This window comes from Crocuta crocuta, unplaced genomic scaffold (assembly GCF_008692635.1).
Source record: "Crocuta crocuta isolate KB4526 unplaced genomic scaffold, BGI_CrCroc_1.0 scaffold131, whole genome shotgun sequence".
In the NCBI taxonomy this organism is placed as follows: Eukaryota; Metazoa; Chordata; class Mammalia; order Carnivora; family Hyaenidae; genus Crocuta; species Crocuta crocuta.
In genome coordinates this window covers 13,066,248-13,083,551 of record NW_027528977.1, presented here as the reverse complement: position 1 = coordinate 13,083,551, position 17,304 = coordinate 13,066,248, and the positions used below count along the sequence as shown (strand labels likewise).

Below are 17,304 nucleotides of genomic sequence, written 5' to 3'. Positions count from 1 at the left end.
GAGCTGGTCCCTGTCTTTTAGAGATTCCCACCTGCTCTGGGCAGCATCTGTGGAAAAGTAAGCAAAACCTTGAGACTTTAATTTACCAGTAAGTGAGCTCTATACTGATTCCCACGAGTATAGGGCCTATGACTCAGACTTGGGTTTGAATCCCAGCTCTACTAGTCACAGGCTTGGTGATTTTGAGCAAGTTGCTTACAGCTTAGCCTTGGTCTTCTCCCTGAGAAAACGGGCTCTCAGTGTCTGCCAGGGTTACTATAAGACTCGCACGTGAATATGTATATATAAAAGTGCCCAGGCTGGCAGTGATTTTAGGTTTCACATCAGTGACTCTTTCCAGAGCACCTCTTTCCTTTGATCACTGTTGCTTCCTGTAGTTTGGTTCAGGTCTACCCTCCTCTCTTAGACCTTTGTTCATGCAACCCTCCCCTCACCCTTCCCACTCCCAGCAAAGATGTATTCTTGACACCCAGCACATGCAGCAAACATCTGTTAAGCCAGCACCTCAAAACCAGAAGCCTACAGGGACCAGGTATGTATGAAAGAAGCAGGCTGTGTGGGATTTTTATGTGAAATCTCCCCCCTTACAATTTATTTAATTCCATTAAATTAAAAAAAAAAATTTAACTTTTTATTTTGCCGTAATTTCTGGCTTACAAAAAGATTTGCAAAACTAATACGAAGACTTCCTGTAAGCCCTTTACCAAAACTTCCCTAAATATTACCATGTTACAAAACGAAAATACCATTATCAAAACCAGGAAAATAACACTATATAGTAATATTTAACCCGAATACATGGGTCTTATTCAAATCCCAGCCGCTGTCCCACTGATGTCCTTTTTCTCATCCGAGACATCCTGTGTGATTTACTTGTCATGTCTCTTTAGCCTCCTCTGGTCTCTGCAAGTCCTTTAGCCTTTACTTATCTCCATGACCTTGATACCATTGACGAGTACCGGCCAGTCATCTTATAGCATGAACCCTCTGTTTGGATTTGTGTGCCGTTTTCTCATGATTCATTTGAGCTTGTGCGTTTTGAGTAAGTTTCCCACACGGGTGTATGGTGTGCGCTCCCCAGTGTGTCAGACCAGGAGGCACATGATACACATGATATGTCTCCTTACTGGTGACACTCACTTGGGTCACTTGGTCAAGATGATGTCAAGTTTCTCGACTATAATGTTACTCCTTTTCCCTTTGTAGTTAATGAGGATTTTGTGAGGAGGTACTTGAAAGGTATATAAATATCCTATTTCTCATCAAATTTTGGGGTTATTTGTTTCTTTTTTTAATATAATTTTTTGTCACATTGATTTCCATACAACACCCAGTGCTCATCCCAACAAGTGCCCTCCTCCATGCCCATCACCCCCCTCCCCCCCTCCCCCACTCCCATCAGTCCTCAGATTGTTCTCAGTATTTAAGAGTCTCTTACGTTTGCCTCCCTCCCTCTCTGTTTGTAACTGTATTTTTTTCTCCTTCCCTTCCCCTGTGATCTTCTGTTAAGTCTCTCAAGATCCACATGAGAGAAAACATATTATATCTGTCTTTCTCTGACTGACTTATTTCACTTAGCATAATCCCCTCCTCTTCCATCCACATTGCTGCAAACGGCATGGAAAATACGGAACGCTTCACAGATTTGCGTGTCATCCTTACGCAGGGGCCGTGCAAATCTTCTCTGTATCGTTCCAATTTTAGTATATGTGCTGCTGAAGCGAGCACTGTTCATTTCCTTATATAGATTCATGGCTTCCTATTTTATCCAATGGGTTCTAATCTATTACTGTGATTATTGATTTTAGTGCGCACGTTGTCCTTTCTTTGGCCAGTGACCCCACCGTTCTTTGAACACTTTCTCGTTTTCTGACATAAGAAGATGTTCCAAGTTCATCTTGGATTTTCCCCACGTAGCCCTGGAATCAGCCATTTCTCCAAGTAGAGAGTGATTTTTTAAAAAATTTTTAAAATGTTTTTATTTATTTCTAAGAGAGAGAGACAGCGTGAACAGGGGAGGGTCAGAGAGAGAAGGAGACACAGAATCCGAAACAGGCTCCAGGCTCTGAGCTGGCTGTCAGCACAGAGCCCGACGTGGGGCTCGAACCCACGAACTGTGAGATCATGACCTGAGCCAAAGTCGGACGCCTAACGGACTGAGCCACCCAGGCGCCCCAGAGTGATATTTAGAACCCAGCATTTGAGTACCAGATATGCCGTTTGCTATCTGGCTGTTGCGGTGCCTGGACCCTCTCTGTGGAATGAGCTAGGAAATATATGTGACTAGGGTGTGTATTTCTTTATTTGTGTATATTGAGAGTCATGAATCCCCCGTGAAACCTCTGTTTTTCCTCTAGCACCACAGAGTTTATTCTACTTTTCCCTCTGTATAGACAGACCTCCCCTTCCCAACAGTGAGTCCCAAGCTTCCATTATCCTCACTGTATTACATATTTGATTAGTGCTCCCCCCACCCCCGCCATCAGTCTCCCATCTCTGCCCTCTTCACCCTTATCAGATTCTGACATTGTGCCCCCAGCTACCCCCACCTCCTCACTCTGAGTGGCCCCTGACTTCCCGTAAAACTCCCAGTTTTAAACTGTGAGGTCCAATTTCTGCCTGTGGGCCCTGGATGGTGACCTGGTAGTAACTGGACAGGGAAGGTGGATCCAGCACGCCAAGTTTGGGCGTCCTTCTTGGCCCCTGCTTTTGCTGTTCTCACTGCCTGGACTACTTTATGCCTCTGCGTACCCTGCCTCCCAAACTCCTGTACTGTTCAGACATCACCTGCTGCCGGAAGCTTCACGGACTACCCCAGGTGCCCTTTCTGGGTTCCTCTAGCACCTTCAGCAAGCCCCATGAGGGAACACTGCTGTATCTGCCTTCCATTTCCTTCTTTGTCTTTATTGCTAAAGTGTAGGCACACAGGGCCAAGGGCCGAGTTTTCTACCTGTGTCCCTAGCACCTAAGAGAGGACTTAGCAGATAGTTAGCTCGTAGATGTTAGATGAACATTAATGATAGTAACTGCAAATAGATATTCACATAGTACTTCCTGGGTGCCAGGCACAGTCCTAGGTGCTTTATATGCATTAAGTCTCTTAACCTTAACCAGTATGCTGTGAGATAGTATCGTTGCCGCATTTACAGCCAGAGGAACCGAGGCACAGAGAGGTTATGTAAGTGACACACCCAAGGTTGCACAGTGGTGGAGGCACGTTTGAGCCCAGTTGGGCTAATTCCACAGCACACACATACCTCTTATCTCTTAAATGCCTCCCCTGGTTAAAGGGGTCAGCATTTTCAGAGTAAGGGAGATGAGTAGGTATGGATAATTGAGTCATGTGGACCCCTCCCCCTCCCCCACGCCCCCAGCACCAGTTTCTAGTGCCCCTTAAGGGCCCAAGAATGGAAGACTGGCAGCTCAGCAGGCTGGGGAGAAAGCGTTACCTTTTAACTGGGCAGCCCACAGGAGCATCCTCTTCCCCTGACGTGTTAGGAAACCCAGCGCATTAAGGATTAGGATGAGCGCACGCTAATCAAGTATTAGACCTTATGCAAGATTTCCAGGCCCTTGCGTTGAGGTTGGCAGGGTGCTACCAGCTTCTCCCAGTCACCGTAGGGGAACTGCATGCCAGCCACATGATACCTGGGGAGCCAGGCAGCCCGAGGGCTGGGGCGGCCAGCTTCTTGGCCGTGCTTGGTCCTGCCGGGGAACGCTGTGTGGATAGGACTCTGCTTTGCAAGAAGCGTCTGCTCAGGTCCAAGTGACAGGAAGGAATCCACGTGTGTAGGCGCCTCCTCTGTGAACACTGTGTAAATCTGCCACAGACATCCCTTTCCGTTACTCATCCTGATGGCCTGGCAGGGCCTGGTAACGGTAGCCATGAGCAAGGAAACTGAGGCCCAGGAGGTGATGTTGTTTGCCTAAAGTGACACAGCAAGGAAGACTAGCCCAAAAGATTTGAACCCAGGGTGATCTGATTCCAGGACCCTGACCCTTAATTAAATAACTGGCCAGAATCACACTGTGTCTGTGTGACTCCCAAACCCAGATTCTTCCACCGCACCCCACCACCCTCACTTGCTGGGGTGGGACCCATATGAAAGAAGGGCATCAAGGTATCTGCTCTGCGTGTGGGGAGGGGACACCCATTAGACATGAGCCTTGGAGTCTGGAGGAATCTCCAGGAGCACGCTGCAGGCTCTGGGGAAGGGGGAGTGGAGACAGGAGGGGGAGGGGGAGTCAGGACAGGGTGGGGGGAGGAGAGGTGATGGCAGGCAAGAATGCAGTGCTGTGAGGCGGCTCAGGAAAGACCGTGCATCTCCCTATTTCCTTCATCATTAGAGAAACCCAAGATGCAGGTTCAGGTCATTCCACAAGTGCCTCCCGAGTGCCTTCTGCACACCCGTGCTAGGGTCTGCGGACACGGCAGAGGTCAGAACCTAACAAGATCACTGCCCTCGTGGAAGTTCCATTCTGATGGTGGGGAAGGCCAGCCCAGGAACGGAACGGAACGAGGGCCCTGCCTGGTGGCTCTAGGTGGTGTGAGGAAGCACTACAAGGGGGTGGGGCGGGGTCCCACCAGAGGGCTTTCCCTCAGGCCTCCTGGGGGAGGGGACCTGAGGGAGTGGGAGGGCCTTGTTCCCGAACTCTGTGGCTTGCTGACCACGTGGCAAGCCAGCTGGAGCCATCTTCCCTGCTGCCTGAGACCCACCCCTTGTGCCCATCTCACCCCTGTCCACTTTGCTCTCTGCAGGTTTGACATCTACAGGAAGGTGCCCAAGGACCTTACGCAGCCGACATACACCGGGGCCATTAGTGAGTAGCCGTCCTTCTTGCCGGTGCCCTCACCCCCTCCCCACCTCCCGTACCCGTTACTGCTCTCCCCGTGCAGAACTGCTGAACCAGGGAGGAAAGAAGGAGAGGCGGGAGGAGAGGACGAAAGGTGTTCCTCGTCTCATCTCTGTCCTCACCATAACCCTGCAAGGTATAGGCATTCTCTGCTTCTGGAAGGATATACCCGGAATCATCAGTACTAATTGCCCCTGGGAGGGGAGACTGAGGCTCAAGGGCTCAGGAGGGCTTTTCTTCCCTTTTAGGCTACTGAAGTTTTTGACATAAGCACGTTTTTAATCATTAAAAAGAATAATAATTGCACCAGATTTTGGTTTCTAAATGCCAGTGTTCAGTCAAAGGACCTAAAGTGTCCTTAAAGAAGTAGCTGGTTCCAGGGCCAGGGCAGGAAGAGAGCAGAATAAGCTTGGATCGTCTTGGGCTAAAAAGCAAAGAAGCTCCGGAGGGGTGGGGGGAAGGGCTAGGGGTGTGTCAGCAGGACACAGGAGCCACATGAAAGAGGCCAAGGACCAACACTGGGGCCATCTGAGTGACAGATCCTGGCATGATTACCTTATATACCAGAGAATTACGAAAAAGGCATGTGAGTCTGTACTGCTGTAAATCTATGGCAGAGAAGGGAGGACTCTTCTTAGAGAAGAATTCCGACTCGTGTATGGATAGATACCCCCTCCAGGAGGTAAAGCCTAATTCTCCTCTCCTGGAGTATGGGCTGGACTCAGTGATGCACTTCCAGAGAGCAGAGAATGGAAAAGAAGTTGTAACTTTCCTGTGAAGACACCCAGAGACAACCAGGTGATGAAGGTCGACATCAGCCAGTGAGACGTCCTGTGGACATCACGCGCCCCCAATGGGGTGTGATGGGAAGGACACCTCCCCGCCGAACAATCTTCCCCAAAAAGCACAAGCCTGCCTAATCATGAGAAAGCATCAGAGGGTCCCAGGTTGGGGGACAGTCTATAAAACTCCTGCCGGTGCTCTTCAAAGGGGACAAGGTGTCCACGGTTTCAAGACTAAGAACACAGGATGACTAAATGCAAAGATGGATCCCAGGCTGGGTCCAGGACCAGGAATAGGGGGGTTGTGGGGAAACTGGTGAAACGTGAGTAAAGCCTATAGCTTTGTCGTGATCCTGTGCAACGTTAGTGTCTTCATTCTGATGAGTGCACCGTGGTCACGTAAGATGTCAGCGCGAGGAGACGCTGGATGGAGGCGCATGGGAACTCTGTACTATCTCTGCCTCTGTTATTCCTCCGCAATGAGAAGTTGATTCAGAACAAAACAAACCCCGAGGCACCATGCAAGCAGGAATACCTTATAGTCTCATTTTCTAGATGAGAAAATGGGCCCAGGGAGGTAAAGTGAGTTGTCTGAGGTATCACATCTCTCGGAAGGTAGGCTTCCCTGCATCCCACGGCCTGACCCCCTGCCAGCCTCTCCAATGCTTGCTGTGAGAGAGGGACCCTCCCTGGGGACTGTCCCCTTAGCAGGGCCCTGGGGCTGGGCCATCACATTGGTAGCCACTGCTGCCTCCCAAGGTAGATCATAGGGGCGTGACCTTGGGGATCCCCCTGCCCCTGCCCCCCGGCTGGTCCTGCCCAGCCCTTCCTCGTTAAAGCTGTGGGTGCCTTCTCCAGCCCTGGGTCTCCACATCCCTGGGGAAGGGGACACAGCAGCCAGGACCCAGGGCACACATCCTGCAGGCTTCACATCTGGCAGAGCTGGGTTCATTCTCCCATCTAGTGGCTGGGTGACCTTGGGGAAGTGACCTCTCACCTCCACTCTCTCATCCTCCGGTTTCCTGATCTGTGTGGAGTATGTGCTAGGTTCTCAGTGCTTAGATGACACTCCTCTTGTCACTGACCTCCAGGAGCCCCCAGCCTACGAGGGTCTGTGACAGCAGACGCTCTGAGGCTTTGTGCCTGGGTCCCCACGGAGAAGATACTCAAGGCACATGAGAGGAAAGGGGCTGTTCATCTCTCTGTTCAACTTGTTTTTGAGCCTGGCCACAAAAATTCCAAGTAAGGTGCCCTGTCCCCTTCCTCCCACCAGCCAGCAGTCCGGACCTCTGCCTCCCAGTCTCTCCCCTCTCACCCTTATTAGGTATGTGTAACAATCAGGTCTGCATCCTCGAATTTTTAAAAAGCATGTTGAGGCTTTGATATGCCTGTATCGTTGTTTTCAGCAGAGACGGGAATGTACTGTGTGGCCCAATCCTCCCTGCCCTTTTTCCCACTGATGTGTGCCGGACACCTTTCATTCCAGCACGAACATGGCCCACTGCATTCTTCCGTGCAGCCGCGTCTGACAGCCCACAGTTGCCGTCACCTGCGTGACCCACAGTTTATGTAACCAGTCCCCTGGGGGGTGGCCGTTCTCGATTCCGATTTATTGCTCTGGCAGACAGCCTCGTCCATATATTTTTATATCCTTGTTTGGTTATTTCTGTAAGGTAACTTTCCTAGAAGAGGAATTACTGGGTCAAAGGGCACACACGTGGTAAAATTTAGAAGGTACTGCCAGATGGCCCTCTGGGGATTTGGTCTGATTTGCACTCCCAGCCAGTGTGACAGACAGTGGATTCCTTTACACAAGAGGAAAAAGGCGTGAGGCATGGGAAAGCAGCCCTTAGCTACTATTTAGTGAACAGATATTTATTAACTAGGTCCCGGGGCCAGGTCCCGCACCAAGCACCAGGGTCATGTTGATGAATGGGCTTCAGTCTTTGTCCTTAGGGAGCACCTGGCCTAGCAGGGCCGCAGACGCAAAACCATACCATTTCATGACGCCTTGATAAGTGCTGTTAATAACTGAAGGAATGGGGAAGGGGCCTGCACACTCCCGGATCGGGGTTTGAATTTTGCCTCCTCCACTTAAGTGGCCACTTGGCCTTGGACAAATTCCTTGACTTCCCAGAGCCTTGGGTCTCGGGTCCTGGGTCCCCCCTTTGCTGGCTGCCCCAGGTTTCCCACTCATACACATTCCTATGGGCCACTGCCCGAGTCACTTTCTGAAGGGTGGTGTCAGAGCCTTAGCTTCCTGCCCAAACATGGGTTGAAAACCCTCATCAGGCCTTCAGTATCACAACGGCCTTTCTGGTTGAAATACTTCATACCTGGCTTCATGGCTTTCATTCCTTCATTCACTCAGCAAATATTTCTTTTGTGCCTTCTCTGAGCCAGGCACTCTGCTAGACCCTGTGACCATAATGGTACTGAGACAGTGTCTCTGTCCATAGTTTGGGACAGTGGTTGGGGGGGCAGTCACAGAAGGTATATGATCAGGGCTGTCAGACACTTGGGTTTCAGCCGAGTAGACTCGGCATTTAGCGTGTCTTCCTGCTCGGTTGACCAGGCTTCATCCAGGCCTTGAACAGAGCACACAGATTTCAGAAAGAAGCCTTCCATCCGTGTCCCTCCCCCACCCCCCAGCGTTGGAGCGTTGGGGCCCTTTTGCAGGCTTGGGGCAAGGAAGGCAATTAGATGACCTGGATCAGTCTAAGTCAGCCCCGACCTTCACAAATACCTCCCTGTTTCGTGCCTGTCCATTACAGCATGTGATAGGTGGCTGGGGCCTGAGGGGGGGTGGGAGGGCTGAAAATGCTTCTGAAACATGGGTCCTATGTCATGCTGTTTAGGAAGATTCCAGGTGAAGGGTGTTCTGCTCGGTAGTGGGATCCCTGATCAGGCCTCATAGCTGCAGTTTGCAGGTGACAGGGAAGGACGTGGGCCAGGAAGTTGGGATTGGTGGCTGCAGGCGTGCCGTGGACACGTCCAGCAGCCGGAGAAGACACTGGAAATTAGGGTCTGTGCCACAAAGGCAGACACACGTGGTGTGGCATGTATTTAGACGTAGGCTACTGAGTGAGCAACGCGTGGTTGAAAAGGACGCATGTACATCGCGCTGCTGTCAGCTTAGAGAAAGGAATTGTTCATGTATATTTCAGTGCCTGTGGAAAGACGCAAGACCGTGACGCTGATCCCTCTGGGCGGGGAGGGCTGCAGATCAGGAGTGAGAAAGAGACTCAGCACACTATGCCTCTTTATGCAGCTGGATGGTGGTTCTTATCACATGCATATATTACCTCTTCTGGAAAGAAACAAAAAAAAGCCCTTGGATCCTGCCCCATAGAGCTTTTTCAGTGTTGGAGGAATTGGGGGAGTAATTCTAGGATCCCATGTGTTGATCTGGTTTTAGGGGTGTGGGGACTGTGGAGATGTCCCTGTCTTGCTCTTCACTTGGAGTCCTAGGTCTTGGGGTTTCTTTTCTTCGGACATTGTCTCTAGAATTCACGGAATCCAGACCTGTCCCCCCACCCACTTTCCAGTGTGTTCCTAGGCCAGTCTCTTCCTCTCTGAGCTTCCATTTCTACATGCTTCACAAGGGTGCGTGCCCCCATCAGACACGAATGTGAGGTGACAGGGTGGCTGGTAACGCTCCCACAGCAGGGCACCTGGTAGTGGCCCAGCAAACACTTGTTCCCATCCTTCTTCACTCAGAAGTCATCTTTGTGCATTTTAAGATGGATGGATGGGTGGGTGGGTGGATGGGTGGATGGATAGATAATGACTAGGTTCAGTGTTTATCACAATTGCTCCGCCAGTCCAAGAGTAAGCCATCAAGAATGTATCAGAATCAGCAAGTACGACCAGGAAACTAGGGGTCAGTCACTTTCCCTCCAAGGTCTCCCTGATGAAAGTCCCAATAATGAGCAGATACTCAAGCCTTTATTACCCGCCAGGCACCATTACAAGCCCAGTTTCTGTGTTGCGGAAATTCTCAGAGCAGCTCCATAAGGCCTGTTGCCATTTTACAGATGAGGAAACTGAGGCAGGGAGAGGTAAGTAACTTACCCAGAGATCCACAGCAGGTGAGCAGTGGGCATATTTTGCAAACCCTTGCCCACTGCATGCCTCTGATAAGCCCAGATGAGGCATGCTCGGCCCTCATTCTCTACTCTTGGGCATTCCCTGCCTATTATTCCCTCCTGTACGCCAAGCCCCGGGTTAGGCACTGGAGCTGTGGAATTTCTGCCTTCAGGGGTATCAGTTTTGTGAGAGAAAGAGCCACAAAGAGCCAATAAAATGCGGAAAGTGTGAGAAGAGAGGCTGGGAACAGAGGAAAGAGTGACCAGCTCCACCCCGTGGGGTGAAGGGAAGCTTCCTACCAGAAGAGACATTTGAGCTGGACCTCGGCCTGGGAGCATAGGGAGGAGCTCACCTCACAGGAAGGATGACAGGGAGGAGGAGGAGGAGAGAAGATGGGAAAGGACATTCTGGACAGGAACCATGGGAACAAAGGAAGAGAAATAAGACACGTATTTACAGAAGAGCCCATGGGTCAGCGGGGCTGAGTGGTTAGATGTTGGGGGAGTATCAGGAGCTGGGGCTGGTGTTGAGAGCCACCTGTTATGCCTTGTCCCGGGGAGTGGCTCCAGGGGTCACAGATTTCCACCCCGTCAGGGGCCGTGGACCAGATAGATATGAGTGACGTGGGCCAACTCTGGAACTCTGTTCCACTCTCCACATTTCAGACTTAGCTAAAGGATTCCTTCCATAAAGAATTGCCCCTTCTCTTGAAACACAAGTGCTCAGTGTCCTCATTTTCTGACCTGATGAGGACATGGGCACACTGTTGATGGTTCCACTGGGGATGGTGATAAATGGCGACAGACCGTTGGCCTCAGCCTTGGAATCGAGGAGGCAAGAGGGAGTGGTAGGGCCTGTGGCAAACTGGTGAGCTCAGGCCCCATTGGGAACAAGGCCTTGAGTGTTCTGGACTTTGAGGTGCAATCACATAGTTCAGGGTCAACTCTAGATTTTGAAAGACGTGTCACTGGAGCTGAACAGAACACATTTGTGGGCCCCCAGTTTGCAGCCTCTACTTTTTTTAATGGTTATTTATTTATTTTTGAGAGAGAGAGTATGAGAGAGGGGCAGAGAGAGGAGGGGGACAGAGGACCTGAAGCAGGTACTGCGCTGACAGCAGGGATTCCAGGGCGGGGCTCGAACCCACGAAGCACGAGATCATGACCTGAGCCGAAGTCAGACGCTCAACCCACTGAGTCGCCCAGGCGCTCCGTGCAACCTCTATTTTTGACCGACCTCTGCATTAATATGCTCTTGTGGGAGGAAGCCAGTCTGGCCTCCCGGAGGACCTGCCCGTGTAGGGGGTCAGTCGCTGTGGGAGGGTCACGTCCGTACCAAAGGAAGTCCTCTGGGAGCACGGCTGCTTAGACTAAGAAGGGCTTTGGACAGTTGGCGAGGCCTCTTTCCCCCTCCCTGTAAGCAGTTTTCCTTGGAGGCCAGGGGTGGGGTGGAGACAGAGATGGGGGTGGGGAGGGAAAAGGGGGAGGGGGGAGGGGCCAGCCCATCTCCCCCATCCTGTGCCCTCCACCCTTAACTGTGTGCCTCTGTATTGTTCCTTCCAGTCTCTATCTGCTGCTGCCTCTTCATCCTCTTCCTCTTCCTCTCGGAGCTCACCGGATTCATAACGACAGAAGTGTAAGTTCCATTCCCCCGCAGGGGACATTCCAAGAGCTTTCTGGGATCCCAGATGAGAGGAGGGAGGGGCTTTGAAAAGAAGCAAGACCGTCAAACCTTCCTAATGCTCTCATTTCCAAGCCCGTGGCGTCCATCACTCCTCTGTGTCTCAAAAGGGTTTTGAAGTTAGAGCAAAAGCAAACATTGCTTTGTTGAAGCGGAAGAGAAAATCTGGGTTCCGTTCTGTGGGGGGCCTCCTGGGTCCGCAGATGACAGAAATCATTTGCCTGTCTCTGCTGTCCCTTGTGTGGCCAGTGGGCTCTTTCCCCCTCTGAATCATCCTAAGGTCATTTGATGTTAAAGCTGGAAGAGTTCAGAGAAACGGGTGCTGCTTCCTACCCGAGGGGGGTGGGGTTGCTGACATCAGAGCCCAGCCCCCTCAACTAAGCCCCCTTCCCTGTTCTCAGGCCCACACTTAGTGAGGAATCAGCGTGGGCTTCCTGGCAGCGGTTGACGCATTGTGAATCGATCCCTGATTTCTAGAATCATCCGTTGCCCGGATAGCCTGGTAAATGCTGTGGGGTATGTGTAACACAGAATGCCATTGGAATTATTCAGTCACAGCCTCATCAGCCGCCCTGAGGTGGAATTAGACCCCAGAGCTTCCTGCCTTGGCCACTGGCTCAGGGCATCCAAGGCCCTTCATTCCTGTGTTTACAACCCAGAAAGTCATCACGGGGCTGGGCCCTGGCCACCCACTGCCCTGTTCAACACTGGAATTTTCTTTTTTGCTCATGGAATGTCTTGGCTTCCTTTGCCTCCCTCTCGGCCACAAGACAATAGGAAACTGAAAACATAGTTGGGCCTGGTGGCTCAGTAAGTGTTACCGCCTTTAATCCGCAGTCCTGAGAGGTAGTTATCTTGTCTTTACAGATGAGAAAACTGAGGCTCGGAGAGGTGAAGGCATTTGGCAAGGGTCGTATCGTTAGGAGGGCGCCCCCGAGGCCCTCCAGTCTCCTGAGTCCACAGGCGTCTCAGCCTTGTCCATTCCCCACCACCACCCTCCGGCCAACTCATTTCTGGTTGTAGCCTACCCGGCTATGGGAGAGTTTGCCTTCCCTGTCCCTCTGCTCCTGTTTTTAACCCCGATGGCACTGGAGCCTGGGGGGGTTCTCTTGGAGTGGTGGCAAGAGCTCTGGACGAGGCATCGGGAGACCCGGGGCCCGGTCTCTCTGCTTGATTACCACTTTGCTGTGTGACCCTGGGCAGGTTGCCAAACCTCTCTGGCTCTCAGTATTGCTGGCCAAACAAGGGAGGGTGCATCAGAGTCAAGGCTTCCAGGTCTGGGGAGGCTTGTCTACTTCCTAAGACATGACCCCCTGACCAAGCAGGGGTCAGAGAAGGTTCTTTGTCCCACTCAGCTCCTAATGGGGGGTGGCTCTGTATAAACTTGGGCCCCTGGATGTCTCAGAGGTTACCCCATCATGAGTTGGAATTAGAAACTGGGACAGCAGCAAGAGATTGAGAGCTGCTGTGTGCCATGTACCTGCTGGTCTCTCCAGGCTGCACCCCCATTTTCTGGGAGCGGGGCTCCTGTTCAGGTCACTCGTGTTCTGAGCAAGATGGGTGGGGTACCTGTGTGACAGTAAGGAGTGAGCCCCAACTATGTCCCAGGGACCAGAGAGGCTTTATATATTCTAGACAGGGCTAGTGGGAAGTGCAAAGGCCCTGAGGCAGGAATTACCTGGTGTATGCGCAGAGCTGATAAAGAGCTGGTGCGGCCAGAGCAAAGTGAGCAAGTGGGGAGGGTGGAATATGGAGTAGGCAGGACCAAGTTGGGCTAGGTCCTGTACACTGTTGTATAGTAATGGGCCTCATTCTTGGTCCTGAGCTCCCAGAAGTCAGAAACCAGGTCTGCCTCATTCCTTGCTGAGTGGTTCCCTGCTCAGAGGAGTTGAAAATGCCAACAATGAACACAGACCGTGAACAAGCAAGCAAAACTAGAATATATATAGATATAGATCAATTATAGATAGAGCAGATGTAGATCAAATATAGACATATACATCAGTTAGTGAAAAAGGCTCTGAAGAAAAAAAAGCAGAGTAGGAGACAGAGAAGGTACGTGATATTTGTGAGGTTTAAACAAGGTTGTTTACCAGAAAGGTACTTAATGTTGCACCTGATGTACTTTAAAATCAATGGATCTGTAGCTCGTCATGCATTTATTCATTTCATATTTATCCCCCATCTGTGCTAAAAAGGCTGGGAGGCCCCTCAGCACTGGGCACGTAATAAGCACCCCACGAATGTGAATTCTCTTGTCCCCTCCCTTGAGCTCAGAGCAGCCTCGCTCGCCTCCTGCCGGCACTGTGAGGGGCAGCTTATTATTATTATTATTTTTTAATATTTTTATTTATTTCTAGGAGAGAGAGAGAGACAGCGTGAGCAGGGGAGGGTCAGAGAGAGAGGGAGATACAGACTCTGAAACAGGCTCCAGGCTCTGAGCTGGCAGTCAGCACAGAGCCCGACGCGGGGCTCGAACCCACGAACCGCGAGATCATGACCTAAGCGAAAGTCGGACACTTAACTGACTAAGCCACCCAGGCGCCCCAATGTGAGGGGCAGCTTATTAAGCTGCTTGTTGGCTCAGCCCGTGGTGAGGCAGTGGGCCCCAGACAGGTAAGTTGTGCCCGGAGCAGGCAGCGCGCCACCTGCTGCGCTAAGAGCCACTCAGGTGAGCTCGGACAGCTTGTACTGTTAGCCAGGACAGGGCTCGCTCCTTTCCCAAGAGCTCAGTGTGTCCCCGCTGCTCTACCCTCTACCCTGTTCCGGGATTTCCCCTTCCTGACCCCTGGGGGCACCCGGACACCCTGGTCCCAGCACCTCCCTGGAGAGGAAGAAAGACGAGGGGTGAGCCGAGCAAGCAGCCGACGAGTGTCGTTCGTGGCATGTTTGTCTCTATCCGGCCTGCACCGAGCTCTTCTCCACTTGCGGTGTGAGTGGCCAGAAGGAGGGAGGGAGGCAGGAGGGAGAAGAGACACCGTGAGAGCCCCGGGGCCACAAGCTCCAGCCGTGATGATGCAGTGACCCTAATGCCCCCTCTCCCCCTGCTGCCGTGTGACCACGGGGCAGGAGTTGCCCGGAATGAGTCTGTAGGGGTGAGGACTGAGGACTTTACCCAAGAATCCAGTGGTGAAAGCATTGCTCCTGGGTTTCCTTCTATCAGAAGGTTCTCTGACCCCTGGGAAGGCCTCTGCCAGTTTGGGAAGACATGAAGGCCATGGTTCTGCTGTAGTGGGTGTCTGGCCTTCCCTGGCAGTTCGGTGACCACAGTGGGTCAACCCCCCAGACCCCCCATTATGAGATTGTATCCCAAGGAGATGAGGTCACTGCTGGTAGGATCAACATCGCACCAACCCTGACCTGTGGTTATCAGTGACATAAGACACTATTCTGGCCCAGCCTGGTAAGGAAGGAGGCCTGTTTGTTTGGGTGGTTGGACTCTAACCTGGGCTTTAGACAGGCCATTAATTATCCTTAGGAAAGTAGCCCCGTAGGGTGCCCTGTGGCTTCCAAGTTTCCAGGGGAGCAGGCCCCCCTTCCTCAGAGAACGTGGCTGCAGAACATTCCAGCCTTCGACTTCCCAGGCTTGGCTGCTTTGTCTTACTAACCTGATGAGGATTTATAAGAAGGAAAGGTAGTAGCCGGAACTCTCCATGGATAATTTACAGTACAATACAACGTATTCTACTTCCCAGTTACGGTTTATAGTGGGCAATGATGTGCCAGCCAGCCACCTAGGTCCGCAGTCCACAGTGATCATCTCATTTTATCAACTCAGAACCCCTTGAGGTAGGTTCTGCTGTTAGCCTTAGGCCCACTTCACGGCTGGGAAAACCGAGGCGCCAGGAGGCTAAAGCCACACCGAGGTTAGGAAGTGGTGGAGCTGCTCCAGTCAAAACCTCTGCACTCCTGCCCTGTCACTCCACCCTTTTCTGCCCAGAGCATTCTGGGCCCCCAGGTGCATCATGGGAGCTGCTGCTTTTTGGTCAGAACAGTTGACCAGAAGACTCGGCAACACCCTTCCAGGGGGAGGTGGCCAAGCAGGCAGTTGGAACTCCAGGAAGCCATTGCCCGCCTAGCGGGCACCGGGAGGTTCCTTGAACAGTGTCCCCAGATGCTCCGTAGCAGACCCCCAGCGGGGAGGCCAGTGGCTTAACCAGGCGGAGGACGTGGACGTCTCCCCCAGAGCACGGGTCACCCGCACTGAGGCCTGGATTGTGAGCGAGGGTCAGGTCAAGAGACCCAGGGTTGTCGCACGAAGGAGCGCTAGCAGGCCTGAAGGCTTCTGAGCATGGGACGACTGCACGGCCTTCACGCTGCGGCAAGGTCACCGCCTGTGAAGATGAATTTGGGGCAGGGCGACCCTGGAGGCCAGTGCCCTGGGGACGAGACTGAGCGATAGCTGTGGAGAAGAGGGTGTGGGCAGAACTCGGTGGCCGAGAAGGGGTGATTTTCGGCCCTCCACCTGCTAGGGAATAGATGCCCTTATACCTACCTGGAAGGTCAGGATTGGAAACAAGGTTCTGGAGAAATTGCTTACATAACTTTCATCCCTCCCCTTCCACCGCAAGCCCTTGCTGTGGGCCTCACTGCTGTGTAAGTTTCCGTTAAATCAAATTACGAAGCACGGAGGTCAGCGACTTTGGGCAGGAATCTGAACTATTCAAATGCTCTTCTTAAAGCAAATAAAATTGTTTTCCATAGATGTCATCAGACTCACGCCTCAGCCTAGAATTTCAGGGCCCTTCATTACATTCCACCTACGCTCCCCCCACCCAGACCTCCCCAGTCCCTCTCTTCCTCTCCCTACATGGCCACTGCTGACTGACCCCCACGCAATCCGGCCAACTCCCTGACGCTGTCTGGTGTCCCCCGACTGGAATGCGCCCCCCTCTCCTCCATCCACACACATTGGTACCTCCCCCGTTCATTCTGCAGAGGTGGTGATCTCGAGCTCGGTGCTCCTGGCTCAGGGAGCCTTCGTCCTGCTTGGTCGGGAAGTCAGATGCGGCAGCCCACCAGGGTGTGGCAGGTGGAGGTGACAGAGGCAGGCTTGTGGGGCGCAAAGGGGATGGACCCTTTATACCTGCATGCCCTGTGGGCACTTGGGCCAGGGGTGCAGTTGGGATGGGCATCTGAAGATTATCAGAAAGATGATAACGCCTGCATCACAGGTCTACTTGGGGGCACTTGCCTCTCAGTTTTTCATTGATTCCGTGCCCCATCCATTTTAATTCAGTGGGAAGAGCATGGCTCTGGGTTTCCATGGCTCTAGGTTCAGATCCTGCCTCTGCCTCTTCCTGGCCATGTGATCTTGGCCAGTCTTTTATCTGTCTCCCTCTGAGCCCAGTTTCATCCTGGTGAAAAAAGAACAGCGACCCTACTAAACATTGTCTTGCTGGGGGTATTACATGAGATACTACATGTGAAAGCCCCCAGCATCGTGCCTGCCACCAGCTGGCTGCTCAGAACTGGGACATCGTCTTCGATTAGTTATAAGCAGGGCCACCTTTATGCGGGCCTCAGAATATACCAGGGGCTGTGCGAGCACCTTACTATATCCACTAACACTTTTAATCCTTGTGACAAGAAACCCAGCTTTTGAGAAGAACACACTTTGTTTTTTCTGAGTTGCTGCCTAGGCCTTTTGCAGTGTGATAATGCTGCTCTCACACCCGGAGTCTGGACATTTAGATAAGGACTCGTGTTTAGGATGCCCGCCACAAGTTCCCGCTTTTATTTTGCCCAGGGCATCTTTTAAAACACCTACTTAAGAGTTAAGCCGGAGGAGAGTTAGTGGCCTCTGCCCCATTGTAAGTAATAAGGGCTCGCTACCCTGTTCTGTGTCTCCTGCTGGCTCCTGCCCTCCCCTGGCTCCCTGCACCACCCCCCCCGCCCC

At 52.2% G+C, this 17,304-nt stretch overlaps 1 protein-coding gene and 1 non-coding gene across 4 annotated transcripts in view; one reads left to right on the top strand and one right to left on the bottom strand.

The window, feature by feature from the left end:
• Window positions 1-17,304, top strand: part of ERGIC1 (endoplasmic reticulum-golgi intermediate compartment 1) — a 101,280-nt gene that overhangs the window by 41,995 nt on the left and 41,981 nt on the right. For 2 of the 3 annotated variants that reach the window (XM_077757312.1, XM_077757311.1), the window contains exons 2-3: window positions 4,760-4,821; window positions 11,288-11,360. In XM_077757312.1, coding sequence (XP_077613438.1) covers window positions 4,760-4,821; window positions 11,288-11,360 — 135 coding nt within the window. Of the gene's footprint in view, window positions 1-4,759; window positions 4,822-9,557; window positions 9,698-11,287; window positions 11,361-17,304 lie in introns of those variants that run through there. The other variant, XM_077757310.1, reaches the window with a different exon arrangement.
• LOC144226036 (U6 spliceosomal RNA) lies at window positions 1,622-1,728 on the bottom strand. Its single transcript, XR_013333502.1, has one exon. It is a non-coding gene; the product is annotated as a U6 spliceosomal RNA (small nuclear RNA).